This window comes from Chrysochloris asiatica, unplaced genomic scaffold (genome assembly GCF_000296735.1).
Source record: "Chrysochloris asiatica unplaced genomic scaffold, ChrAsi1.0 scaffold00055, whole genome shotgun sequence".
Taxonomy (NCBI): domain Eukaryota; kingdom Metazoa; phylum Chordata; class Mammalia; order Afrosoricida; family Chrysochloridae; genus Chrysochloris; species Chrysochloris asiatica.
The window spans coordinates 7,720,862-7,746,745 of record NW_006408573.1 but is presented as its reverse complement, the minus strand read 5'-3'; the positions used below and the strand labels follow the sequence as shown (position 1 = coordinate 7,746,745).

Here is a 25,884-nt window from a genome sequence, read left to right as displayed (position 1 = left end):
TTTGTTATGTTAATGCGGCAATTCCAGGAGTAAAGTGGAACCTAAACCTAGTCTTTTCTGTGAGTGCTCTTATAAAAAGAAGAGAGTAGATACAATAACACTTTATAGGGGGAAGAGACCATCTCAAGAACCATCTACATACCCAAGAATGCCTGGGGCTATGGATAATGAAGTACCCCTCCCTAGAGCAGATGCCCTGATTTGGGCTTCTAGTCTTCAAAACTGAGAGACAATCAATCCCTGTGTTAGGGTTATAGCAGCATTAAGTAAATATAATAGAAAGGTTGGAGGTTGGAATCCATCCAGAGGAGCCCTGGAAGAAAGACCTGGTGATCTCTATGAGAAACCAGCTATTGCAAACCCTACGGAGAATAGTTCTACTATGACCCACACGGGGTAGAGTTGACAGCAACTAGTTGGCTTTGACTCATGCTTTTATTTTTCATCCATCCGTTCCGTCTACCATCACACATCCATCTGCCTGTCCAATAAATATCTCATAAGTGTCTATTATGCCCAAGAACCTACAAGCCTTCTGTGGTTCCACAGAGTGGCATCTTTCTGGAGTCCTGTATTTGTACTGAAATCAAAGCTGCTCTCAGTGGTTTGAGCACAGGCCCCACTTGACCCTATGGTTTGGCAGAGCTGGTGTGGTAGTTTAGCTTGAACCCACAGCAGAGGGTCCAAAGGAAACTGGGTTGAGTTTCAAAGGAACCACTCTGGATGTGTGAGAATGCACAAACCCACCCAAGTTGTGGGCATCCTGAGTCCCATGTGACAGACTCTCGTAGACACTTGGCATTTGCGGTGTGGGTGCTGACGGGGACAGCTAGGTCATGGCCACACTGGGTAGGACTTTGTGATTCAGTACAAGAGCTATGTCCTCAGTCCAGCAGCCCCAGGGAAAGCCAGGCTTGGGGAACAGGCAGGCTTTTCTTCCCAGCTCCTCCTAAATCCCATGTCCAGACGTTTGCTTGGTGACACCATGGCAACGGTGATGCCACAATGGAACATTCTTCACAAGGTGGTAGAAGAAATCCCTGTGTTGAGCTCTGCTGTACAAGGCCAGAGTGAGTTCATTTCTCCTTTAGAAGCAGTTCACGGAAGAACTCAGAACCATCCTGACGAAAAGAAATATCTGGTGTCATGAGCAGAGCATGGTGATTTAGGGGTGCATCGGAGGGTTCCTTAAACTACTGTGAAACATTTGAGGCTAGGGCTTAGGTCTGGTGGTACAGCACCTGGATGCAGACAGACCTGAGATGGAATCCCACTAGCTGTGTGATCTTGGCGGCTGTTCAATGTCTGAGCGTCAGTTTCTAAATCTGTAAAATGGGGTAATGACAGTGTCTGCCTCTTGGGATTATTGTGTGGATTAACTGAGGTATTTAATCCACAGCCATGCTGGCTGTTACTAGTTAAAAGAAACCCCAGCATTATTGAAGACAGCAGAGTTTTAGAATGAGTGGTAAGCCCTGTACGGCCTTGTACTGAACTCCTGCCTTTTTCTCAGCAGTGTTTCATGGCTACAGAATTACGGTTGAATTCCACAAGTTAAAAAACAACCCTTTCCAGAAACCCAACTCTCTAGGAAGTCCAGAGGCTTGGACTGAATTGAGGAGAAAACAGTCCAGCGTGTGCTGCCTTCTCTCCTTGGGCCCATCCTCCAAATTGCTAACTGAATATTAGTGTTGGACAGCTGGTCCCTGCCCCTTTACTGCACGGAACTGCACAAGAGGGACGTGACAGGTCTGTTTCCCAAGTCCTGGAGTCTTGTCTGTGGGCAGGAAGGAGGCAGGACGGCTGACATTAGGGGAGGAGAGGGCAGACCCTGTCTGTGTCTGGGAAGCTGACAGAGCCATTTCTGTCTTCACAGCTGCCCATGGTGTCTGCTGCAGTTCTCTTTGGGGATGGCAGAGATGAGAAGGCTATTCTTACTGTTGCTCTACATTTCCCACTCTTCTGCCAGTGAGTGGGGCTTCTGGGAAGGCTGTGGTTTTACTTGGCTGAGGGGGAATCATCAGGAATATGAAATGGTCCTTAACACCCAGAGACGGACTCTGGGGAAGGTGACTCACAGTGTTGCTCTGTACCGCACACACTGGTGGCAGGAACCGGCACAGGTGTGGGGTGTGGATTTAAGAAACTGGGGCCTAAGCAGCCTGGTGTCAGGTATGCCCTCAGGGGAGTGCCGTTAGGGAAGTGCCCCTCACCCCCATCCCCACTGGGAGCAAGAGGCTTGCCTCTGGCTCACAGCCTCTGTCAGGTGGGGTGTCCTCCTCCCACCTGGGTGGGGAGTGGGGCATGGGATGAGAGCCAGTTCATCCTCCTGCCTGCACTTCAGGATTGGTGTGACAATGATGTCTTTATAATTAAATAAAAGAGTGGCTTTTTTTTTCCCAGCTGTAGGCCTGGTCTGGAACAGGGAGGGCAGAGGGCTTGGATTTCTACTGTTGTTCATACCGTAGAGACTGCTGAAAACTCAGAGACAGCAGGAGGGACAGGTTGTCCACACTAAGAATTCCAGCCTAGAAGGGGCAGGGATGAAGGGACAGCTGACTGAAGCAAGCTCTGTGCCCCCTCTGTCACCACAGCTGGGTCTGTCCCATTGTTCTGAGCTTAGATGGGAGATGCAAGAGAACCCGCCCCCCCCCGCCCCCGCCCATACAGACACACACACAAAGAGGGGGACCCTCCACCTCCCTCAGTCTTCAATTCCTTGCCCTCCTCGCAACCCTAAGGAGCCCAGAAGCTGCCCAGAAACATACAGGAAAGGGCTCAGGCCCTCTCTCTTCAAAAAAAGCCGTAGTCAAGAGACTTGGAACAAATGTTTTGTCTCTAGGTCAGGTTTCCTCACCACATCCTGGCTTTCAAAGGGTTTTGTGAGATCAAATGAATTAACTGACCAGAGCTTTGAAAAAGCAAAATCTTCACACCTGCATAAGTTCTTGGGCTCGGAATGCCTTGTTTGCCATTGATCACCATTGTCCTGAGAAAAAAATCTCTTCTTTGGTTAGTCCTGGTATGGTGCTGTAGGATAAGCACTGGGCTGCTAACCAGAAGGTTGGGGTCCAAACCCACCAGCTGCTCCTTGGAAACCCTAAGCAGGGTCACTATGAGTTGCAATTGATTCGACAGCACTTAACAACAGCAAAGGTCTTACAGGAATCATTTTGCCAAAACCCAGTTCTGTCATAGTTCCAGCAAAGTCTCCAAGTGACTAAAGATGTTTGGTCCTCTAATGATCATAAAGGACTTTCCATATTTACCATATTTGAAATTAAAACAGAAGATTTTAAAATATAATATCATATGAAGACATCAGTAACCTTTGGAAAATCCCACTATATTCTCATGAGAGAATGATAGTGGAAAATAGTATTATTTACTATTTTCTTAGTTTCCTGGTGTGGCACCATGGGACCAAGCACTGGACCGCAAGGTTGGTTTAAACCACAAGGTCGGTGGTTCAAATTCACCAGACACTCCTTAGAAACCCTATACAGGGTCGCTATGAGTCAGAATCGACTCGGCACTTAACAACAACAATATTCTTATAAAAGCATTTTTTTTAACTATGTGTATTCGTAGGCCCCTAAATGGGACCTAGGGACTCCGAGAGGTCTGAAGACTACACTTTGAGAATTGTTGTTGTTGCATGTTGTCAAGTCAGTTGTGACTCAGTGATGCTGTGTAGCATTCCTGAGGCTGTAAATTTGTACGGGAGCAGAAAGTCTCATCTTTCTTCTTCTGAGTGACTGGTGGCTTCGAACTGCTGACCTTGCAGCTAGCAGCCCACCATGTATCCCACTTTGCCATCTGGGCTCTGTTAAGAATTGCTCATACATTGGGAGGGACCAGCATGAGAAGGACATCATGCTTCATAAAGTGGAGGGTCGGTGAAAAAGAGGCAGACCTCCAAGGAGATGGACTGACACAGTGGCAGGAGCAATGGGCTCAAAGGTACCAACAATTGTGAGGATGGCACAGGAACTGCGCAGTGTTTCGTTCTGTTGTGCTTTGGGTCACTATGAGTCAGAACTGACGACACACCTAATAACAACAACTGTACACATAAGAGATTCTGCATCTACCTAGTACATAAATAAAGGAGCTCTGGTAGCATAGTGGTTACGAATTGGGCTGCGAACCTCAAGGTCGGCAGTTCAAAACTACCAGCTGTTCTGCGGAAGAAAGATGAGGCTTTCTGCTCCCGTAAAGATTTACAGCCTTGGAAACCCTGTACAGGGTCGCTATGAGTCGGAATCAACTCGACAGCACTTAACAACAACAACAAGTACATAAATAAGTAGTGGGTTACGTGTTAGGCTGCTAAACACAAGGTCATTAGTTTGTACCCACCAGCGGCTCCGCAGGAGAAAGGTGAGGCTTTTTGCTCCCATAATGATTTACAGCTTCAGAAACCCTCGCCATGAGTTGGAACCAACTAGACTGCATAAAACAACAACAGCACATAAATGTTCTTTTTTTCCCTCCCAGTTGCCATGGAGTTAACTCGGATTCTGGTGACCCTGTGTGTGTCAGAGTAGAACTGTGCTCTAGATGGTTTCCAATGGCTGGTTTTGGGGAAGCAGATCACCAGGCCTTTCTTTTGTGTCACCAACTCCAGACTCTCGGCTTAGCAGCTGAGTGCATTAACCGCTTGCATGACCCAAAGATTCCCTTGTTCGAAAGATGGGAGTTATTACCAATAGGCTCAAAGATAACACAAGACCCAGTGGGGGGAAAGACCCACTTGGACAAGGGAAGGGAAGGGGTGGTAGAATGAGTGACAACTAGGATGATAAGCCCAGAGGAGTGGGAAGCCAGCAGGGAGAGGGTCTTGAGGTCTGACCTGGTGGTGATGCCCCAGCCAGCCAGCGCCTGACCCATTGTAACCCCTCTGCAGAATGTGGCATCCAGAAAGCCTTAATCCCAGACACTCTCGAGGACAACCTGGTCCACAGGAAGATGTTCCCATGGGTGGTGTCACTGCAAGATTCCAAGTACTCCCACCTGGCTTTCGGCTGCATCCTCAGTGAGTTCTGGATCCTCAGCATCGCGTCCACCTTTCAGCACAGGCCAGTACCCCTGCCGCTGGGGCCCACTCCGCTTCCGAGGGCAGGGCTCTGTTCCCTGGGAAGTGGATCCCAGGTCCTAAAATTGCCCAGGGCCACACAGTCTGTTTCCTCTACTAAAAGTGACACGATTAGCCCCTCATTCTATAGAACCCTTTGCCACGGAGTCAATTCTGACTCACAGTAACCCTACAGGATGGAATAAAACTTCCCCATAAGGTTTCCAAGACTATCATCTTTACAGAACATTAAAACCCACAAAGATTAAAAACCACTTTGTTGAGGATATTCTGATGGAAGCTAATGGCCACATCTTGCTCACTTGGAGCGGCTGATGGGTTCAAACCTTTGGTTGGCAGGCAAGCGCTTTCACTGCTGTACCACCAGGGCTCCTTCCATTCTGTATTTAGTGAGGGGGATGTTTGTCGCAATTTTATCAAAATCACAAAGGCAGTTACTGTTAATTCTAGAGGTCCACACTGGTACAGTAGGTTAAGGGTTGGGCTGCTAACTGCAAGGTTAGTGGTTCAAACCCACCAGCTGCTCTGTGAGAGAACAATGAGGCTGTCTGTTCCTTTAAAGATTTACAGTCTCAGAAAATAGAAAGAACTCTTGAAAAGTAGTTCTACTTTGTCCTATGTTGTTGTTAAGTGCTGTCGAGTCGGTTCTGACTCATGGCGACCCTGTGTAGGGTTTCTGAGAAGCAGTTGGGGGGTTGAACCACCATCTTGTAGTTCAAATTGACCTTGTGGTCCAGTGCTTACTTACAGCACCACCAGAATTGACTGAATGGCAGTGTTTTGGTTTTTTTTTAAATACTTGCTTGTGTTATTAATTCACCACAGCTGGCTCTGCCCCACTGCCCTGGAGTCAGCTATCTCTCTTAAAACACTTTCCTCAGGCCTGAAAAATAGTACAGCTACAAGTACATGTTGTTGTTAAGTGCCATCTAGTCAGTTCTGACCCATAGCGACCCTATATAGGGTTTCCGAAGAGTGACTGGTGAGCTTGAACCGCTGACCTTGCAGTTCAAATGACTTTGCAGTCTGGAGCATTAACCCACAGCGCCACACCAGGACTGAAAATACATACATACATATAAATACCGAGTGGCAGGGGTTTTGTTTTCTAATGTTATTAATATGGATTTATAATAGATTATGGTGATCTATTTTAATACATTGAGGTTCTCTTTGTGGCCTGATGTATCTGGTTCATGTGATTCTTTTCTACAGATAAATTGAAAACTGTATTCTCTGTCTTTGATGTCTAATTTTATACATTAAAAACTCAGGGGTTCCCCACTTGATCTGTCTGTCCTAAGCTGAGAGAGCTGGATTAAAGCTTCCTACCTTTTCTCCTTAGGTTTTTACTTTGTGAACACTTTGTCACTTGCTGCAGATATTTATAATTGTGAGATTTCACAAAAGACAGAATGTTTTATCATTCTAAAACAGTGGATGCTTTCATTGGCTCTGGACTCATCAAGCTTATCTGTTGTTAAGAACGTGGCTCCTGTTTTTCCTTTTTGATTCAGGTTATGCTTTCTGTTTTTCTTGCATTTTCCTCTTGTTATTATTTTTACTATATGGCCTCTGTTTTCTTTTGTAATCCCCTTCAAATAAATTTGGAGAGCCTGTCTTTCCATTTCGGTGTTCATCTCAGAGTTATAATGTCATGCATTGTGAATTGACTCCAACTCATGGAAAGCCCATGTGCAACAGAACAAAACACTGCCCAGTTCTGTGCCATCTTCGTAATGATTGGTCCATCGTTGTGGGCACTGTGAACTGAGAATCTTCTTCCAGCACCATACTAGGCAGTATCTTCCATGGGAAAAAGAGGAGGCTTTCTGTTCCCTTAAAGAGTTACAGCCTCAGAAACGTTATACAAGGTCACTGTGGTCAGAACCAACTCCACGGCACACAACCACCACCACATTATCTCCAACTTTCTTTCTAACTTTAGTGATAATCATTTGATTATTATCAGGACTTCTAATATTTTATTCAGATCTATAACTTTTTAAAAGTTTTCTTTTTATTCCAATATTACTACTACTTTACTAAGTGCTGTCGAGTCGGCAGCCGACTCATAGCAACCCTGTACAGGGTTTCCAGGAGCAGCTGGTGAGCCTGAACCTCCAGCCTTTCAGTCCAAGCTGACTTTGCAGTCCAGCGCATTAACATTAACCAACAGCACACCAGGACTCCAATATTGTAATGGTGTAAAAACAACAGGGAGGCTATGTCTGACTTTCTGTGACTTCACAAGAGGGAAGGAGAATCAAGCTTAAAATCACCCCAATGACAATTCCTGTGAGGCAAAGGTCAGACATGCCTCTACCCTACAACCTTCTTTACCAATTCTGACACCAAGCATCCCTCCCACAGCTCTCTCTGATTCACATCTGGGTTAGATCATCCTTGACAATGGCCACACAGAACTCATAGACAATACTCATGACTGTGGGGTTTATTAGGGGAGTAAACAGGGTACAATTCAGGATCAGAAATAACTCAGGAGGCAGCAGTTCACCATCAGGAACGCCTCTTGTCTGCCATACTGCAGGCACGCTTCCCTTTTGTCTTCAGCCTCTCAGCCATGTGGCCCCTAGGCCTCCGCCCTGCTTGGGCAAGTGTTATAAAGCTCCTTTAACCAGTCCATAAATGCCCAAAGAGCACATTTTGTAAGCCAGCCTCATGCCCACAGGCACTCAACTTACTGGTTTTGTGGGCCAGGAAGCCAGCAACTGCTATGTCTCTCCATTCCACTGGCTCTGCTATGGCCGCAGGGAGATCATGCTCTACTCGTGGCTCATCTTTCTTAATGGTTCCTGTCTCTGAGATGGTTCTTTTTAAACCTAGCAGGATAGCAAAAATCCCTGCATTAGAGTCCCATACACCCTATTTGCATGGTCCCACCCAGTCATTTGGTGGGATTTCCAAGGTCCTGATGTGGCACTGTAGAATAAGCACTAGACTGCTAACTGAAAGGTCTGTGTTCAAACCAATACTAAAAAGCCTAAACAGGGTCATTATGAGTACAAACCGACTCCATGGCACTTAAAGACAACAGCATGAGGTTGTTGTTGCTGGGAGCTGTCGAGTCGGTACCAACTCACAGCAACCTTGTGCACAATAGAACGAAACACTGCCTTGTCCTGCACCAACCTAACAATCATTGCTATGCTTGAGCCATTGCTGCTGCGACTGTGCCAATCCTTCTCATTGGGAATCTTCCTCTTTTTTGCTGATTCTCCACTTTACAAACAAGATATCCTTCTTCAGGGACATGTCCAAAGCATGAGAGATGAAGTGTGGCTATCCCGGCTTCTAAGCAACATTCTGGCTGTATTTCTTTCAACTTAGATTTGTTTGTTCTTTTGACAGTCTGCGGTACTTTTAATATTCTCCTCCAACACTATAGCTCAAATACATCAATTCTTCTATGATCGTCATTCACTATCCATCTTTCACACTCACATGAGGTTACTGAAAAGGCTTGGGTCAGGTGCACCTTAGTCCTCAAACTGACATCTTTGCTTTTCAACACTTCAAAGAAGTCTTCTGCAGCAGATTTGCCTAATGCAATGTGTTATTTGATATCCTGACTGTTGCTTCCATTGAGTGTTGATGGTTGATCAAAGCAAAATAAACTCTTTGACAATTCCAATCTTTTCTCCATTTATATGGATGCTATTTATTGGTCTGGTGATGAGGATTTTTGTTTCCTTTTCACTGAGGTGCAACCTACACTAAAGGTTGTGGTCTTTGATGTTCATCAGCAAGTATTTTAAGTCCTCTTCACTTTCAACAAGAAAGGTTGTATCATCTGCATATCTACGGTTGTTAATGAGTCTTCCTCCAACTCGAATGCCATGTTCTTCATATAATTCAGCTTCTGGAATTATTTGCTTAGCATATAGATTGAATAAGTACAGAAAGAATACAACCCTGATGCACAATTTCCCCAATTTAAAACCATTCAGTGTTCCCTTGTTCTGCCTCTTGGTCTGTGTACAGGTTCCTCATGAGCATAATTAAGTGTTCCGGAATACTCATTCTTGCAATGTTGTCCATAGCTTGTCATGATCCATACAATCGAAAGCCTTTGTAGTCAATAAAGTATGGGTAAACATCATTCTGGTATTCGCTGCTTTCAGCCAAGAGCCATCTGACATCAGCAATGATATCCGTTATTCCACATCCTCAAATGAATCTGGCTTGAACCTCTGGCAATTCCCAGTCAATGTACTATTGCAAACATTTTTAAAATTATATTTACCAAAATTGTACTTGCCTATGAGTTAATAATATTGTCCGATAATTTCCGCATTCCATTCGTTCACCTCTCTTTGGAGTGGGCACAAATATGGATCTTTTCCAAATTTCTTGGTGTAGATGATTGAGTTCCTTCAGTGCTGCATCACTTTGTTGAAAGATTTCCATTTATATTCCACCAGAGACTTGTTCTTTGCCAATGCCATCAATGCACCTTGAACTTCTTCCTTCAGTATCATTGACTCTTGATCATATGCTGTCTTTTGAATTGGTTGAAGATTGACCATTTCTTTTTGGTACAATGACTCTACATATTTGTGTATTCCTTCCATCTTCTTTTGATGCTTTCTGCATCATTCAACATTTTGCCCATAGAATCCTTAAATATTTCAAGTCAAGGCTTGGATTTTTTCTTCACTTTCCTCAGCTTGAAGAATGCTGAGTGTGTTCTTCCCTTTTGGTTTCCTAACTCCGGGTCTTTGCACACTTCATTATAATACTCAACTTTTGTCTTCTTGAGATGACCTTTGAAATGACCTATTCAGCTCTTTTACCTCCTTAGATGCTTTAGCATCTCTACACTGGAGAGCAAATTTCAGTCTCTTCTGACATCTATTTTGGCCTTTTTATACTTTCTTGTCTTCTTAATGACCTCTTGATTTCTTTCTGTATGATGTTCTTGATGTTACCCTATAACTAGAATCCTCAACTGCTCCTTCCCTCCATGTCCTCATCTCTGCCTCCATTTCTGGTGTCACTGCTTCTCTAGATAAGGTCCTGCATTCCGCTTGTGCTCTTCTCCCATGATGGTCCTAGAGTGTCATCTCTTTCTGGACTGTAAGAATAACTACCCCCTGTTTTTGTTACAAAAATAGTTGCAAAAGTCAAAATTAGTCATGATAACAATTACTCACTATTGAATCATAAGAATCTTAATTCCATCTCTTTTCACCAGCCCCATCTAGACAAGATGAAAACTATTCAGTGGGGACTCTTTCTTCCCCCGCACACTCTTAAACTAAACTCCCTCTTGAAACCTTGTAAGTCAGTCACTTGTGCCTTTATCACCCCCTCATCTTAGGTAGCTCTGGTAGCGTAGTGGTTATGAATTGGGCTGCAAATTTCAGGGATAACAGTTCAAAACTACCAGCTGTTCCCGCGGGAGAAAGATGAGGCTTTCTGCTCCCGTAAAGATTTACAGCCTTGGAAACCCTGTACAGGGTTGCTATGAGTCAGAACCGACTCCACGGCACATAACAACAACAACAACAACATCTTAGGTAGCCAATGTCTAAGTTGCCCATCCCTATCTACCCTGTGTACAGAGGGGATAGGATTGATACTTGATGTGAAGACTCCTTCCTCTCTGTTGGTATTTAGAGCTACTACCTCCATGAGTCTAAGAAGCTCTGGTAGCGTAATGGTTACGAATAGGGCTGCTAATCTCACGGTCAGCGGTTCGAAACTACCAGCTGTTCTGCAGGAGAAAGATGAGGCTTTCTGCTCTTGTAGATATGTACAGACTAGAAAACCCTATGCAGGGTCACTATGAGTTGTAACCAAGTCCACGGCACATAACAACAACAACACCTCCATGAGTATAGGTCAAGTTCATCAAATTGTAGCAATTTACTCTTGTTTCCTTAATCTTCCTCTAGTTGAGTTCTGATTATCAAGCCACCGAGGCTGGTTCAGATGGGTACTATCTGCAAGTTTGGGTGTTCTTGCGTATCTTCACTTCATATCAGCTGGACGCTTCTCTTTCAGGTCTAGTCCTCTGTGGTTATGTCCTTGTCCATGGGCTCAGGTGTCTCCAGGTCTCACCACAGTTTGGACCAACCAGGCCTTCCTCTTCTCTATCTCATCTTCAGGTCAACGGGAGTCAATGGACTGTGGTTGAATTCAGCCCATTTTTTCATTGCTGCCTCTCCCCTTCTTCCACTCACCAGTAGACCAATGTGGTCGTCAGCAAGCTTACATGCCTTCTTATGTGTTCCCTTTGAGTTTCAGGCTTTGAGGGAGGGTTTGTCCTGAGGGAACTTGATTTCTTACCTGGATGGCTTCCCAGCGAACAACTTGCTTATTCTTGTAGTAGCCAGTCGTACTACCCTTTTAATTGTTTTTTTCCTCCTGATTTTTCTTTGAAGATGTATCTCTGTCACTCTAGGCTGGTCTGCTTGTCCTTTCTAGTGGGAATGTTCCATCTCAGAAGTTTCTGGATGGGGCTCAGGATTCCACCTAAAGTCCTATACACTGCAAAGGCTCTGCAAGAGGCCTATTTCACTGGGAAAGTTGTGGAACCCCTTTTAGGTATTCCAATCATATATAGGCTGAAGACGGGCTTACAAGCTTTCTGTATTCATGTTTCCCAACATTCCTTTCTATCCCATTCAAGTGTCTATTTTACAACAGTAGGCATTGGAAACCAATATTCCTAAGACAGTCAAGCATCTTAGAATTATTTCCCCTCTTCAGACTATGCCTCGATCCCTGTATCACAGAGCCCTATAGTTCCAAGGTTTAGCATGCATCACTATTATTTACCTCTGTCCCATTTAGCCCATGCAAACCTGTCTCAGTGTTCTCCTATCTACCTTGTTGTCTCCCTCCTCCCCCTCATGGACTTGTTTTAATTTTCTTCAACTTCAGCCTGAACTTGCCTAACGAGCAACTGATAGTCTGTTCCACAGTCTGCCCCTGGTCTTGTTTTGACTGATGATATGGAGCTTTTCCACCATCGAGTCCCACAGATGTAGTCAATTTGATTTCTGTGTATTCCATCTAGTGAGGTCTATGTACATAGTCATCTTCTATGTTGTTTTAAAAGGGTATTTGTAATGAACAAGTCATTGGTCTTGCAAAAGTCTACCATGTGACCTCCAACATTGTTTTTCTATCGCCAAGGCCATATTTTCCAACTCCTCATCCTTCCTTTTTTTCAACTTTTACATTCCAATCACTAGTAATTATCAATACATCCTGATTTCATGTTTGATCAATTTCAGACTGAAGAACTTGGTGGAATTCTTCAATTTCATCATCACTGGATTTAGGGGTTGATGTACAAATTTGAATGATTGTTGTATTAACTGGCTGACCTTGTAAGTGCATGGATATTCTCCTAGCACAGACAGCATTGTACTTCAAGATAAATCTTGAAATATTCTTTTTGATGATGAATGCAATGCCATTCCTCTACAATTTGTCACTGCTGGCATAGTAAACCATGTGGTGGTCAGATTCAAAATGACCAATACCAGTCCATCAGCTCACTAATACCTAGGATACCGAAGTTTCTGGGTTCCATTTCTTTTTTGAAAACTTCCAATTTTTCTAGATTCATCCTTTGTAAATTCCATGATCTGATTATTAATGGATACTTAAAGCTCATTTTGCATTGTGCCCCATCAGCAAATGAAGGTCCCGAAAGCTTTACTCCATTCACTCCATCACAGTGAACTCTACTTTGAGGAGGCAGCTCTTCTCCAGTTGTATTTTGAGTGTCTTCCAACCTGAGGGGCTCATCTTCCAGCACTATTCTGGTGCTCTTCATCATGTATCAATATTCAGTATTCTGGTGCCATCTGACAGTGTTCCAATGCTAGTCATATGGCTTTTAGTGACTAAATATTTGGAAGTAGTCCATCTCTCCTTCTTCCTAATCTGTCTTAGTCTGGAAGCTCATCTGAAACCTGTCCACCATGGGTGACCCTGCTGGTATTTAAAATACCAGTAGCATAGCTTCCAGAATCACAGCAACACACAAGTCACCACAGTACGACAAACTGACAGTCCAGTGGTGGAGTCCCATGGTAGAAGAGCCAAAATTCACTGTATCTTAAATGGATTCCACACTCATTGACAATCCTTTCACTGGATGCTCTCATTCAACACTAGAGTTGCCTGAAGTTTGTCTTGAAGTCATTTCTCAAAGGGTCCCCAACTATTGTATTTCCTTGGTTTTGCATATTCAAATTCTTTTGTGCTGTCCTTAAATCGGAATGACCATTTAAATATAAAATCCATAGCTCACACCTTCTTTTCTTGAGGACATTATTGGCCTCACCCTGGTTTCTGTTATTAAATTTTGCTGAGAAGAAGTCTGAGGCCCTTCTAATTTTTCCCATATAGTTAAGGTGACTACATATCCTAAAAGGAGCTCTGGTAGGGCAGTGGTTACAAATCAGGCTGCTAATCTCATGGTCAGCAGTTTGAAACTACCAGCTGTTTGGCGGGAGAAAGAGGAGGCTTTCTGCTCCCATAAAGATTTATAGCTTAGGAAACCCTATGTAGGGTCGCTATGAGTCAGAATCGACTCCACGGCACATAACAACAACAACACATCCTAAAGGGCTGGGAGAGAACTGATTTACACGGATTACTCCAGAATCCTATTATTCCCACTGCATTCACTCTTACAAGTTCCCTGGCTTGAACAATAAATTATATGATAAAACTTAAGATGACTTAATATATTTTTTAATTTGGATGCCAGGGATTGCTCTTTTGTCAGAAGTTTACTAGTTATGTGGATCTCTTCCATTTTCCCCTTGGGATTCATTCTCTACCCTTTCCCACCCTGTTCTCTGTCCTAGGAGGCTGATCTGTGTGAATTACATCAATGGACTCTCTTGCCTTCTATGCCCCATTTGGGTTTGGCCAATGGGAGCACTGGCAAGAAATCAGAGGGAGAAGGGAAAGTGAGGTCAAGGCCCTTATTCCCTTGAGACATACTATGGATTGGTTTTCCCTCCAACCAATTGGCTCACTCCGTAATGGTTGGTCCATCGTTGTGGGCACTGTGTACTGAGAGTCTTCTTTCAGCACCATACTAACCAGTATCTTCCATGGAAAAAAGAGGAGGCTTTCTGTTCCCTTAAAGACGAACACAGCTCTGTCTGACCATTCCCTCCTTTTGTCTCGAACACAGAGGTGGTATCAACACCTTTGTTGTCACTAGTCCCAGGGTGCTGTGTGACTCCTTGTGGTTTCCTTAATATTCTGCCAAGACATTTGTAAAGAGTCCATGTATTTACCTTTCTTCAATTTTCCTTATGTGAGTATGTTACCTGTTTCCTGCAGGAACCTGACAAGGATATGCCTTTGTGTTGGTCATTCCATCATTCGGACTCATTTTTTTTCATTAGGACTTGGAGGACCCTTTCAAACTATATATTGAAGTCTCATTTCTGGAAAGCTTTTGTAAACTACTTCTTTTTATATATTTTTTGTCATTTCATTATTTTGGTATTTGCGGTGTGTTGGTTTTTCTTTGTCATAGCTGTCATTTTCCTCTGTAGTCTTTGAAAATCTTGGATAATTTCCATTTCATTTTGGTCGCTTTTCTCAGTCCTACCTTTATGTCTCTGATTGTGTTTTCTGTGGTCTCTATTCTACCTTGGGCAACTTCTAATTTGGTCTTCCTTTCTGTGATGATTTTATTTTTTTTCATACTACATCTTTGCTGAGACACACACTGTCATTGTTGTTAAGTGCAGTCAAGTCAGTTCTGACTCATAGCGACCCTGTATAGCATTTCCAAGGAATGACTGGTTGGTTTGAACCACACCAACCCTGTGGCTAACAGTCCAGTGCTTTTCCTGTAGCAAGCACCACCCCAGGCCAAGGAAGCGTACCTGCGAAATTAGGAAGATGTGAAACTTCCTTGATGCTTTGGCTTCTCAAGCTTCCCTTGCTCTCTTTCCAGGAAGAACTTGGTGGTTATTGTTGGCATAGCGGACATGGATGCCAGAAAAAGAGCCCATGCAGAATATCCCATCAATACCATCATCATCCACGAGGGCTTTAATAACCGCTCCATGAGAAACAACATCGCCCTTCTGAAGACAGACTCGGCAATGCAGTTCAACGACCTGGTCCAGCCCGTCTGCTTCCTGGGCAGGAAGCCGCATAAACTCCCAGCCTTGTGGAACTGCTGGGTGTCAGGATGGAACCCCACGTCTGCAGTTAATGCCTTCCTTCTCCTAGAGGAGCTGTGTGTGCTAGTAGTGGGGCTATCTTGGAGGAACAGTATTAGGGCTTATCTTAAATCGCCAATTTGCTTGAAGTTCTAGAGTTGGGTTGGAACCCTTAGCGGATTAGCATTTCTTTCAGGATTCTCACTGCTTGCCCTTTCTATGGCGATGCTTATACTTGACCCTCGTCCCACTAGCTGTCTTCTGCAGCTGGAAATACACAGGCAGAGGGCAGACTGGATGTAAGATTATGGAGGGGTGAGGGGACATGATTTATTTTGTCTAAGCCATCCCTGTTGCCTTTTATTCTTGGAAGAGAAAGAAAAAGGCAATGTATACTCTGTAGATGTGGTGGAAGGATGAATACGTCCTCTATTTTCCAGCTCAAATTCAAAGCGAAGCTGGTTTTCAGTAGAAACTCAGACATAGGTTCTGATTTCCCTGAGGAGACGGGTTTACACAGATATTTTCTTCTCACTACCATTTGGCTTTGTAAGTTGCAGTTGAGGTGATTTGGGGTATCTTCTTGTTAACAATTCTTAGCCTCTCTGTTGCATGGTCCAGACAGGAACGCACATGACAATGAGTATCCTGAGGAAAATGTCCGTGAAAGATGTTGACCTGTGTCCTTTATACAAACCCCCGAAAACAGCCTGCTGCAGTCACAGAGGGGAAAAAATGGACATCTGCTTGGTAAGAACATGATGGAGGAGAAGCTAAATGCTGAGCGTAAGCACTGGTTACCCCAAGGGGAGCCTCCACACTGTCCCTGACTGGATGGTGAGCTCCCTGAGGGCAGAGATCATTACTTGGGACTCACTCCAGAGCGTGAATGTTTTTGTTGTTAAGTGCTCATAGCGACTGTGTAGGGTTTCTGAAGAACCGCTGGTGGGTATGAACCACTTACCTTGTGTTTAGCAGTTCAGTGCTAATCCTACAGCACCACACGAGGACTGATGGTGGTGGTTATGTGCCGTGGAGTCGGTTCTGACTCATAGTGACCCTGTATAGGGTTTCTGAGGCTTTATATCTTTGCAGTCCCATGGAGCGACTGGTGTGTTTGATCTGATGACCTTGTGGTTACTAGTCCAGTGCTTATCCTACAGTGCCACCAGGGCATCTCCTTAAATCAGACAATTTGTTTATATTCAGTAGAAGACTTTAAAGACAGTTATTTAATGAAATCCTGCCATCAACCATTCCATTAGTCTAATAATGCTACTTCATCAAATCCAAGGTACTATTAAATAGGGGATGCTCCTGATAGCATAGTGGTTACAAATCAGGCTGCTAATGTCAAGGTCAGCAGTTCTAAACTATCAGCTGTTCCATGGGAGAAAGATGAGGCTTTCTGCTCCCATAAAGATTTACAGCCTCAGTAACCGACTCTACCGTACTTAACAACAACAACCATTATTTTATATTTTATTAAGAAAGAAAAAATGCTTCCAGTTAAACTCAGATATCTACTAACTAAAAGGCACATCCCAATTTCAAAGAGTTAAAAAACATTTTTTGGAGTGCATCTTAGACTTGGTTGAATATGTTGTTTATACTTGTTCTAAACTATTACCTTTCAAAAATCTTTCTACAAAGTAGTTTGGCTTTTAACTACTGTACACCTATAGACATTTGTTTATTTTTGAATATAATTGTGCTTGCAAACTGCCTCAGACAAACAAATGGCGACCCGCCTACCCAGAATTCTTCCCTCTGTTCCAAATGTGTTCCAGCGTCCAGCTCTCCAGAGGCCCTTAAAGTCACACTTCCCACATCTAATGTAAACCTTCCAGATTCAATATCTGCCCACTGGGTCTCCCCAGAAACCATGCAAAGGCAGAACAACTCTGAAACCCTTCCCTCACCCCAAAGTTTTAACAATTATTAGGGTTTTTGCTCAGTCTCCCAGGACAAGATTATGACAAGAAAGAACCCCTCCCTTGGGAGCTGAGATAGTTGGCTCCAGAGGAGCCGCCAGCTGGTACCTTTTGTCTCAGCTGCTTCTGAGTCAGAAGTCACAGCCCCACAGCATCATGGGAGAGCAAAAGTGGCGTGTTCTGTTCCCAAGTGGAAGAGCAGACTGCCAATCAGTGCAATAGCTGGGGACACTCACCAGTTATTTATTGGACTATTGTTCTAAGTTGTATACGTAAACATTTTTTTCTTAATTGTGAATTAGGTGAAGGTTTACAGAGCAGACTGGTTTCCCATCCAACGATTTATACACATTTTGTTTCATGTTATTGACTGCAGTCCCCACAACGTAACTTCACTTATCCCGAGTCTGTCCTGTGATTTCTGTTTCTATTCCTCCTTATTTTCTAATCCTTCTGAACTTTGTGCTTGGATAAATCTTGTCCTTTTGATCTCAAAGTGTAGATTATTCTAAGGAGTGCAAACTCCCTAGTGTTCTTGCTTTCTGTATGTTGCTTGGCTGAATCACAAGGATGAGTTCATTTACAGGCCTGAGGAGTGAAGATGAACCATAGTCTCAGGAGTCCATCAACCTCTAACCAAACATTAAGCCTGGTATTTTTAATTATTATTATTATTTTTTAATTTTTAGTTTTGTTCCACATTTTTCTCCCATTCTACCCAAGACCTTCCAGTGTGATCCCTTTCAGAGCAGTAGGTAGTGGGAGTCGGACACCATCTAGTTCTTCTGGTCTCAGAGTCATGGAGATGGATGTTCACGTCATCCATTAGTCCACTGGGCTAATTGTTTCCAAGCACCTTTGATTTTCCTCACTCTTCTTTCCTCCAGACAGACAAAGACTAATCCTTAGTACCTTAGATAGCTACTCACTAGCTTTGAAGACCCCAGTGGCTCCTCACCAAAGTAGGATGTCGGGCATTGTGTTAAAAATGGCATACTTTGTTCCTCAAGTTATAAAGTCACAGTTAAAAGTGGGGCTGGGATGGCGAAAGGAAGGAGAAGCACATCATTGTGGCCAGGGAGCCTCTCCTCCCCAACCAGATGCGACGGGCCCAGGCAAGGAGCCTGTTTAACTCAAACAACCAACCAAACCAAACCAGCAGCCCTCAAACCAGTTACAGCTCATGGCAACTCCAGGAGCGCAGAGTAGAATTGGTTTTTCAAGACTGTGACTTTCAAAAGTCTTTTTTTCTGGGGTGCTTCTGGGTGGTTTTGAACCTGAAACCTTTCTGTAAACTGTTTACGTGACCCAGATAGGATAACCAACCAGAATTCTGCTATAAAATCTTGACTCTTGTCACTGCCACTGATTGGCAGTAAGGGGTGAAAACAGTAGAAGAAAAGTCAAGAATTTTACACAGTATCACTCTAATTATATGTCATTAGAAGCACACTAGGAACTCCAGGAACCTGGTCTTGGCCTTCTGAACAGTGTTGGATTACCCTATAAGCAAGATGAGCAGACTTACTTATAGTGAACAACTCCACACTTTTTACATCAGAGATTCTACTTCTAGGTCTGCCTGGCATCTCTGTATCTCCCAACCCCACAGCACCTTTCTACAGAATCAAAGCCTCTATTCAAATTTACAATCCTTGACAGGGACAGAGTACCCAGCAAGCAAAGTAAGTACAGGCTTACTTACTAATCTGTAGTGAACAGTTTCAAATGTTTGTGATGAAAAACACGCAAAAGTGTTTCAAAGAAAACATGTCAACTGTTCACTACAGATTAGTGTTGTTGTTGTTAAGTGCTGCTGAGTCAGTTCCAACTCATAGCTACCCTGTATAGGGTTTCCAAGGAGTGGCTGATGGGTTTGAACCACTGACTTTGCCGCTCAAACTGACCTCGCGGTCCAGCACATTATCCTTCAGCACCACACCAGGTAAGTAAATACAAATAAACTCTTGCCTACCTTGCTTACCACATAACCTGTCTCCATGTCTGGGTGATCACCAAGCATTACCCTACAGGGCACCTACTTTCTTTCCCAATTCAAGTGGCTTCCTCAGAAAAAAGGGCAAATGATTGAAAAGGATTGTTGTTGCTGTGACGTACCATCAAGTCGGTTCTGACTCATAGCAACCCTGTTTCCAAGGAGGATTGGTGACTCTGAATCACCAACCTTGCAGTTCAAACTGGCCTTGTAGTCCACTGCTTATCCTACAGCGCCATACCAGATACATGCATAGAAACCCAAGAGAGACTGAATACACAAGCTTCGGGTTGGGGACTGCTTCTTTTTGTGGAGTCCGTTCAGACTGTTTCCTGTTGCCATTGCATCTGCTCTGTATCCCTGTCCCAACAGCCAAGAGCAACATGGATGGCACACCCAGACAGGTCAAAGGTGGCTAGGTCAAAGGTGACTATCCAATCTTTAGATGATGACCTTTCCTTGAGACAAGATGGACTACCTAGGAGGGGCATGTTTCTTTAACTGGGGGCCTGTGTGTTGGGACGGTCCCTGTGTGGTACAAGCAGTTTAAGTTCCACTACTAAAGCGTGTCAGTCTGAACCCACTTGGTGGGTCTACATAGGAAAGGCCTAGTGAGCTCCTTCTGTAAAGATCACAGCCAAGAAATCCCTATGGGGCAGTTCTACTCTGTAACTCATGTGGGCACCATGAGTTGGAACTGGTTTTGATTTTTGATTTGGGTGTTGGAAACATGGCAGGAGAGGGGGCAGCTAAGATAAATTATGCCTAGTAGTTTATCTGGTTGCTTTCCCAATGGTTTTTTTTTTTTTTAATTTTCACATAGAAATAATGCCTTTTTATGGTGTGGCACTGTAGGGTAAGCACTGGACTGCTAATGGCAATTCAAACCCACCAGCTGCTCCTTAGAAACCCTATACAAGGTTGCTATGAGTCAGACTGATTTGACAGTACGTAACAACAACAATCTTTGTTGTGTGTTCACTGTGTGCCAGGCTCTGCATGTGTTGCAGGGACAGAGTCGACCACTAACTGAAATGCCAGCAGTTTGAACCCACCAGTCACGCTTCGGGAGAAAGCTGTGGCATTCCGCTTCCATGGAAACCCAATGGAGCAGTTCTACAATAGGGTCGCTATGAGTCTGAGTCGGAATTCAGCTTGACAGCAACAGGTTTACACCCACTTTAGCTCAGGGTCACAGATCCAACAAAGTATGCTAAGCTTTTACCCACCCATTCTAAGGGAGGTATGGCTTGTGCCTCAGAATTCCAGAATATCAGCCCCCTTTTCCCACGGGAGCAGAGGAGCCCAGGAACAGGACAGTGCTGGTGGGAGGTGGGGTAACAGGAAGGGCCAGGTGGGAAGCTGTGACCTGCTGAACTTTGACCCCAAAGGTCTACAGGAAGGAAGTCCAAAAACTCAAGCCCATTGCCATTGAGTTAATGCCAACTCAGAGTGACCCTGCATAGAGTTTTGAGGCTGTAAATCTTGATGGGAGCAGAAAGTCTCCACTTGCTCCTATGGAGGTTTGAACGGCTGACCCGGAGGTTAGCAGTCCAGTGCTTATTGCACAGCACCACTAGGACTCCCCTGGGAGTGGGAGGGAGTGGTTTAATGTAAGGACGGAAACAAGATGGAGAGGTGATGAGAAACATGGGCATCCCAGGCAGAAAGGAAAGATATAGAACAGCTTAAGAATGGGAAACCAAAATAGACGAAGGACTGAGTTGTTCTGAAAAGGAGGGGGCAAGAAAATGAAATTCAAACCAGAGAGCTACAGACAAACTGCAGAAGTCCATAAATAACTGGCATAATAAAAGAAAAGGACATCTTGTTGGAATTTGTAGTGGGTACTGCCTCTGCTTTGATTTGAAATAGCATCCTATAAATGTACACCACATCCCCAGGGAGAATCAGTGTAAGACACTTCGAATTGCACCAGGATATATGAGGGGGCTTCAAAAAGCTTGTGGAAAACAGTGTGTCTGTGGTGGGGGAAGATAATGGAATTTTCTCATACACTTTTTGAAGTCCCCTTATATTGACAAATTGCACAAAGGATATATTTTCAAAGAAAGCAAGTTTTTCTAAGACTTGAAGCCTTCTGTCTTTTGTCACAGGGGGACCCAGGAAACCCAATGATGTGCCAGCTACAACAACTGGGTGTGTGGGTCCTGAGAGGAATCCTAAGTAAAGGCGGTGAGAAATGCATTGGCCCATTTGTGTACACCAAGGTGGAAGATTACAGTGATTGGATCGCAGCCAGCACCAAGAGGGTCGGCCCTGTGTTGTATTCCCTCCAACACTGGGAGAAGGTACTCCCTCACTCTGGCGGGCTGAGGGACCTCGTGACACAGAAAACACATGCTGGCCAGGACCACCACGGAGGGCACCATGTGCACCATCAAGGACGGAACTGGCCCTCCAGTCATTCGCTGCCAGCAAAAGACTCTAGGAACAGTCTCAACTTTCGGCAAACGGGTCTGAGGGAAGCCGGCCGGGCTTCGGAAATGGCTATGCAGCCCATGTACTATGACTACTACGGTGGGGAAGCTGGGGAGGGGGGAGTCATTGCAGGTCAGAACAGCTTACATCACCCCCAAAAAGCTATGTTGGTTTTCTTCTTGCTGGTTTTCTTTTGCAGAGGTGCCTAGCCTAGAAACAGATACATCATACCAAAACATAAGCTCAGAATGCCAGGTGCCAGGCACTCACCAGACCGTACTGATAACTATTTTTGTACTTTTGAGAGTTATGTACCTGGGCTGCTATGGACAGGCCCACGGCACATGCAGGGCTGGCTCTCCCTCTTCTATCCCATCCCACGTGCCAGAAGGTCCCCTTCATTTGTGCTTGTGAACTAAATGTAGACTGACAAGCGTCAAACCATCGGTGTCCCCTGTGGTTCTTTCAGTGTTGACGTTTCCAGGGGCCAGGCTGTGAAAGCTCCTCGTGGGCAGATGTGGCCTGGGAGTTGACGGGCAGCCTGGCTGGAGAGTTGGGGACAACATTCAGCACAGAACAGCAAGAGGACCTCATGACTAGGAAAGAACTGATTACTTTAATGGATTACTTCTTGGGCTGCAGCTGTGGCCGAGGCCTGCCCTTCCTCTGGTCACTTCCCAAGGGAGTCCATTGCCTGCAGCTGCTCACAAGTGGCTTTCATTTTATTCCAAACCTTACGGTAGCCTTTCAAAGACATCTATGAAAAAGGAAAAAGGGGGGTGGGGGAGGGAGAGAAGGTCTTTTAGCTACTGATTGTGCCCATCCAGCCAGCAGCCCGCATCTGGTCCTGCTGACTATGCGGGTACCCTACAGGAGGTGGTGCCCTGCTGGGTGGCACCCTTCCAGAAGATTCTTCTAAGGAGCAGGCTTCCATTTAATGGAGGGAGAAGTTTCAGGTGCCTGCTGTGGTCCTCTACTTCTCAGCTTGAATGTGGCTGAGTTTGGATCCTATTTCACTCCTTATCACCATGTGATCACAGGAGAGGTAGGGAAAAGGATCATGGGACCTGAGCTGGGGTCCACATGTGACAACGCCAGGCTCCCACTGGCTTCCTGAGTAACCAGATGGAGGTTTGAAAGGTGCATGAATGATGTCTTAAGTGGCCTCGGTGTGCAGTCTCAGTGGTTTATAGTATCCACGTTGCCGCCACCTCCTCCTCAGCTCATAAGGAGCCAAGGTACTACTGGACACATTGAATTTTACAGGGTTGCAGGGTTAGTTACAAACAAATGTGACTATAAACATGCATGAAATTGGGTGCCGAGTGGTATTACAAATCCATTCTGATGTAATTTGTTAAAAACTGGCTTATCCATGTATAAAGTTATTAAGTGCCATTGAGTCAGTTCTGACTCATAGCAACCCTGTATGGGGTTTCTAAGGAGCAGCTGGTGGATTTGAACTGCAGACCTTGTGGTTAGCAGTCCAGTGCTGATCCTACAGCACCACACCAGGAGTCCGTGTATAAAGTGACAATGACTAAATTATTAGTGGTGGGGAGGGACTCATAAGTTTTCAGAGTTCATTAAGAAAATAAACAATTAAAAGCATACATTACTACAGAGTCTCTCCCTGGTACCTGAAAACACTACAATTTACAGTGAGGCACTTTAGAAACAACAACCATGCTTCATTGTGGTATAATAAATCACCTGCAAAATTGCCTCACAAACATTGTTGTTGTTGTTGTTGTTGAGTGCCGTCGAGTCAGTTTTGACCCACAGTGACTCTGTATAGGGTTTCCAAGGAGAGGCTGGTAAGTTTGAACCGCCGACCTTGCGGCTCAAACCGACTTTACAGTCCAGCGCACTAACCCACAGGCCACACTAGGACTCACAAATATTACAAACACTTTTATTCTTACTCTGAAAATCAAAATCCAAAGCAAAAATGTCCAGGGCAAAAGACACTGTCCATCTTGGGATTCTGCCGTGACTTACCTCGGTGATCTCGACTTTCCTTTCCCACGTCTTGATAGTCTTCTCCAGCTCCCCATTTATGATCTTCTCCTGGACATATGCCATTACGGGTGGTGCTCGGAACTTGGACAGTTGCTTCCGTAACTTCTTGTTCGCATACTCGGCCCTGGCCCGGTCCTGTGTGAGGAAAGACAATTCAACTCAAAAGATCCTGGAAGCTCCTGGCTTGAGAATTTTCAACAAGGATGCCAAGACCATGGGGGTGTGAGTGGGAGAAGAAGAGTCTATTCAACAAAGCACACTCTTCTTTATGTTTCAGGAAGAATATTCTGGTACAACTGGATATCCACTGGCAACAAAAACAAAAAACAAAACACCCCTATCTCATACCATACATAAAATTAAAAAATGGATCAATGACCGAAATGTACGGGTTAAAACTCTTAGAAGGAAACATAGGGTGTGAAACTTCAAGACCTAGGACTAGGCAACAGTTTCTTAGGTATCACACTAAAATCACAAGTGACAAATGAAGACGTTTGATAAATTGGACTTCATCAAAATGAAACACTTTGATGCTACACACAATACAATTAAGGAAAAAAAGGGGGAGACAATATTTGCAAATCATATATCTGATAAGTGACTGAATCCAAACTATATAAGAAACTATTATTACTCCATAATAAAAAGACAAGAGACACAGACACAAAGGTAAAAATAGCTAAAAATTATAAGATGGAAAAAAATATCAAGTAAATTAACAAAACAGCAGGAGTGGCAATATTAATCTCTGATAAAATAGATTTAAAGGCAAATGCACCACAAAAGATAAGGAAAAGTATGTAACGATTAAGGGGTCAATTTATCAAGAGAATATAACTATAACAAATATTTACAAACCCAATGAGAGTGCTCCAAATGTTGGTGAGTTTGAACTGCCAACCTTGTGATTCAAACTTACCTTGCTGTACTGCGCTTCCCCTACAGCGCCACACCAGGACTCTAGCAGCATTGAATAGAGAAATAGACAATTCTACAATAATAGTAATAGACTTTAACACACCACTTTCGATGGAAGCCAGAACTAAAACTAAGATTAAAGTAGAAATAAATGAAATAGAATATAAAAATAATAGAATCATAAGACAAGAAGTTGGTTCTTTGAAAGAATCAACGAAATCAACAACCACAGGTCAGCCACTCTGGAGGAGAAAGATGAGGCTTTCTGCTTCTGTAAAGATTTACAGCCTTGGAAACCTATACCGGTCACTGTGAGTTGGAACCGACTCCACAACACACCACCACTATCACTAAGTGGTGGGATCCACGGCCAGAGGGTTGGTATGTGTTAACTTGGGTGATGGGGAATGCAATATACAACAAGATGGAGGTTGGCAGTAGAATGATGAAGGCAGGAAAAGGCACAGGAAAGAGTGCAAGAGTGAAAGGGAATAGAGGTAAGCACCGTAATATACACCATCCTGCAATATCAGTGATAATATCAGCACTGGGCTGCTTAAACCCATAAACTGCTCCTTGGCAACCCGACACAGAGTCACTATAAGTCAGAACTGACTCGACAGCACTTAACAACAACAACATGGATAGATTCCTAAAGTAAATTTATTAGATAATTGCAAAATGCCAGCATGTGAAATGGAAAAATATCAAAGTATATACATCTTTTTTTTTTTTAATATACTCCTCAGTCAAGCAGGTAATAACCATCATTAAAAAAAAAAAAAAAAGCAAAAAACCCCACATCTTTAAAACTAAAAGTGATATATGTGCTAATGACCAAGTATAACCACCTAATTTTAATCTAGATAGCATAATCTAGCTATAGTCTAAAGCCACACAAAAGCACTAGAAAATCATGTAATGAATATATAACCAACATAAGACAAGATAAAAGCATTTTTAAGTGCATTTTGTTCATATTCTTTCATTTTAAAAAATCAACAAAAAATATTATCTATTCATCTAAAAGTTTTTCAAAGTCTTCTTTAAACTTCAGAGATTGGGTAAATTTTATTATTATGAAGAATACAAAACAAAAAAGAATTCTGTAATAGTTATTAGATAAGCCAAAATAATCATATACTAGGAAGTGACTAGAAGGAGCTCTGGTAGTGTATTGGTTACGAATAGGGCTGCGAACTGCAAGGTCAGCAGTTCGAAACTACCAGCTGCTCCGCGGGAGAAAGATGAGGCTTTCTGCTCCCGTTAAGATTTACAGCCTCAGAAACC

At 43.8% G+C, this 25,884-nt stretch overlaps 2 protein-coding genes across 2 annotated transcripts in view; one reads left to right on the top strand and one right to left on the bottom strand.

The window, feature by feature from the left end:
• Positions 1-1,910: 1,910 nt before the first annotated feature.
• Positions 1,911-21,860, top strand: PRSS54 (protease, serine, 54). The gene is made up of 5 exons (XM_006863627.1): positions 1,911-1,968; positions 4,910-5,081; positions 15,069-15,327; positions 15,901-16,029; positions 21,327-21,860. Exons 1-5 carry the CDS (start codon positions 1,911-1,913, stop codon positions 21,858-21,860), a joined length of 1,152 nt encoding a protein of 383 aa, XP_006863689.1.
• Positions 21,861-22,321: 461 nt separating this feature from the next.
• The window catches only part of CCDC113 (coiled-coil domain containing 113), a 38,055-nt gene continuing 34,492 nt past the window's right edge, over positions 22,322-25,884 (bottom strand). Inside the window, exons 8-9 of the mRNA XM_006863626.1 lie at positions 23,653-23,808; positions 22,322-22,408 (exon numbers count right to left, since the gene is read on the bottom strand). Of these exons, the coding sequence (XP_006863688.1) occupies positions 22,322-22,408; positions 23,653-23,808 (243 nt within the window). The remainder of the gene's footprint in view (positions 22,409-23,652; positions 23,809-25,884) is intronic.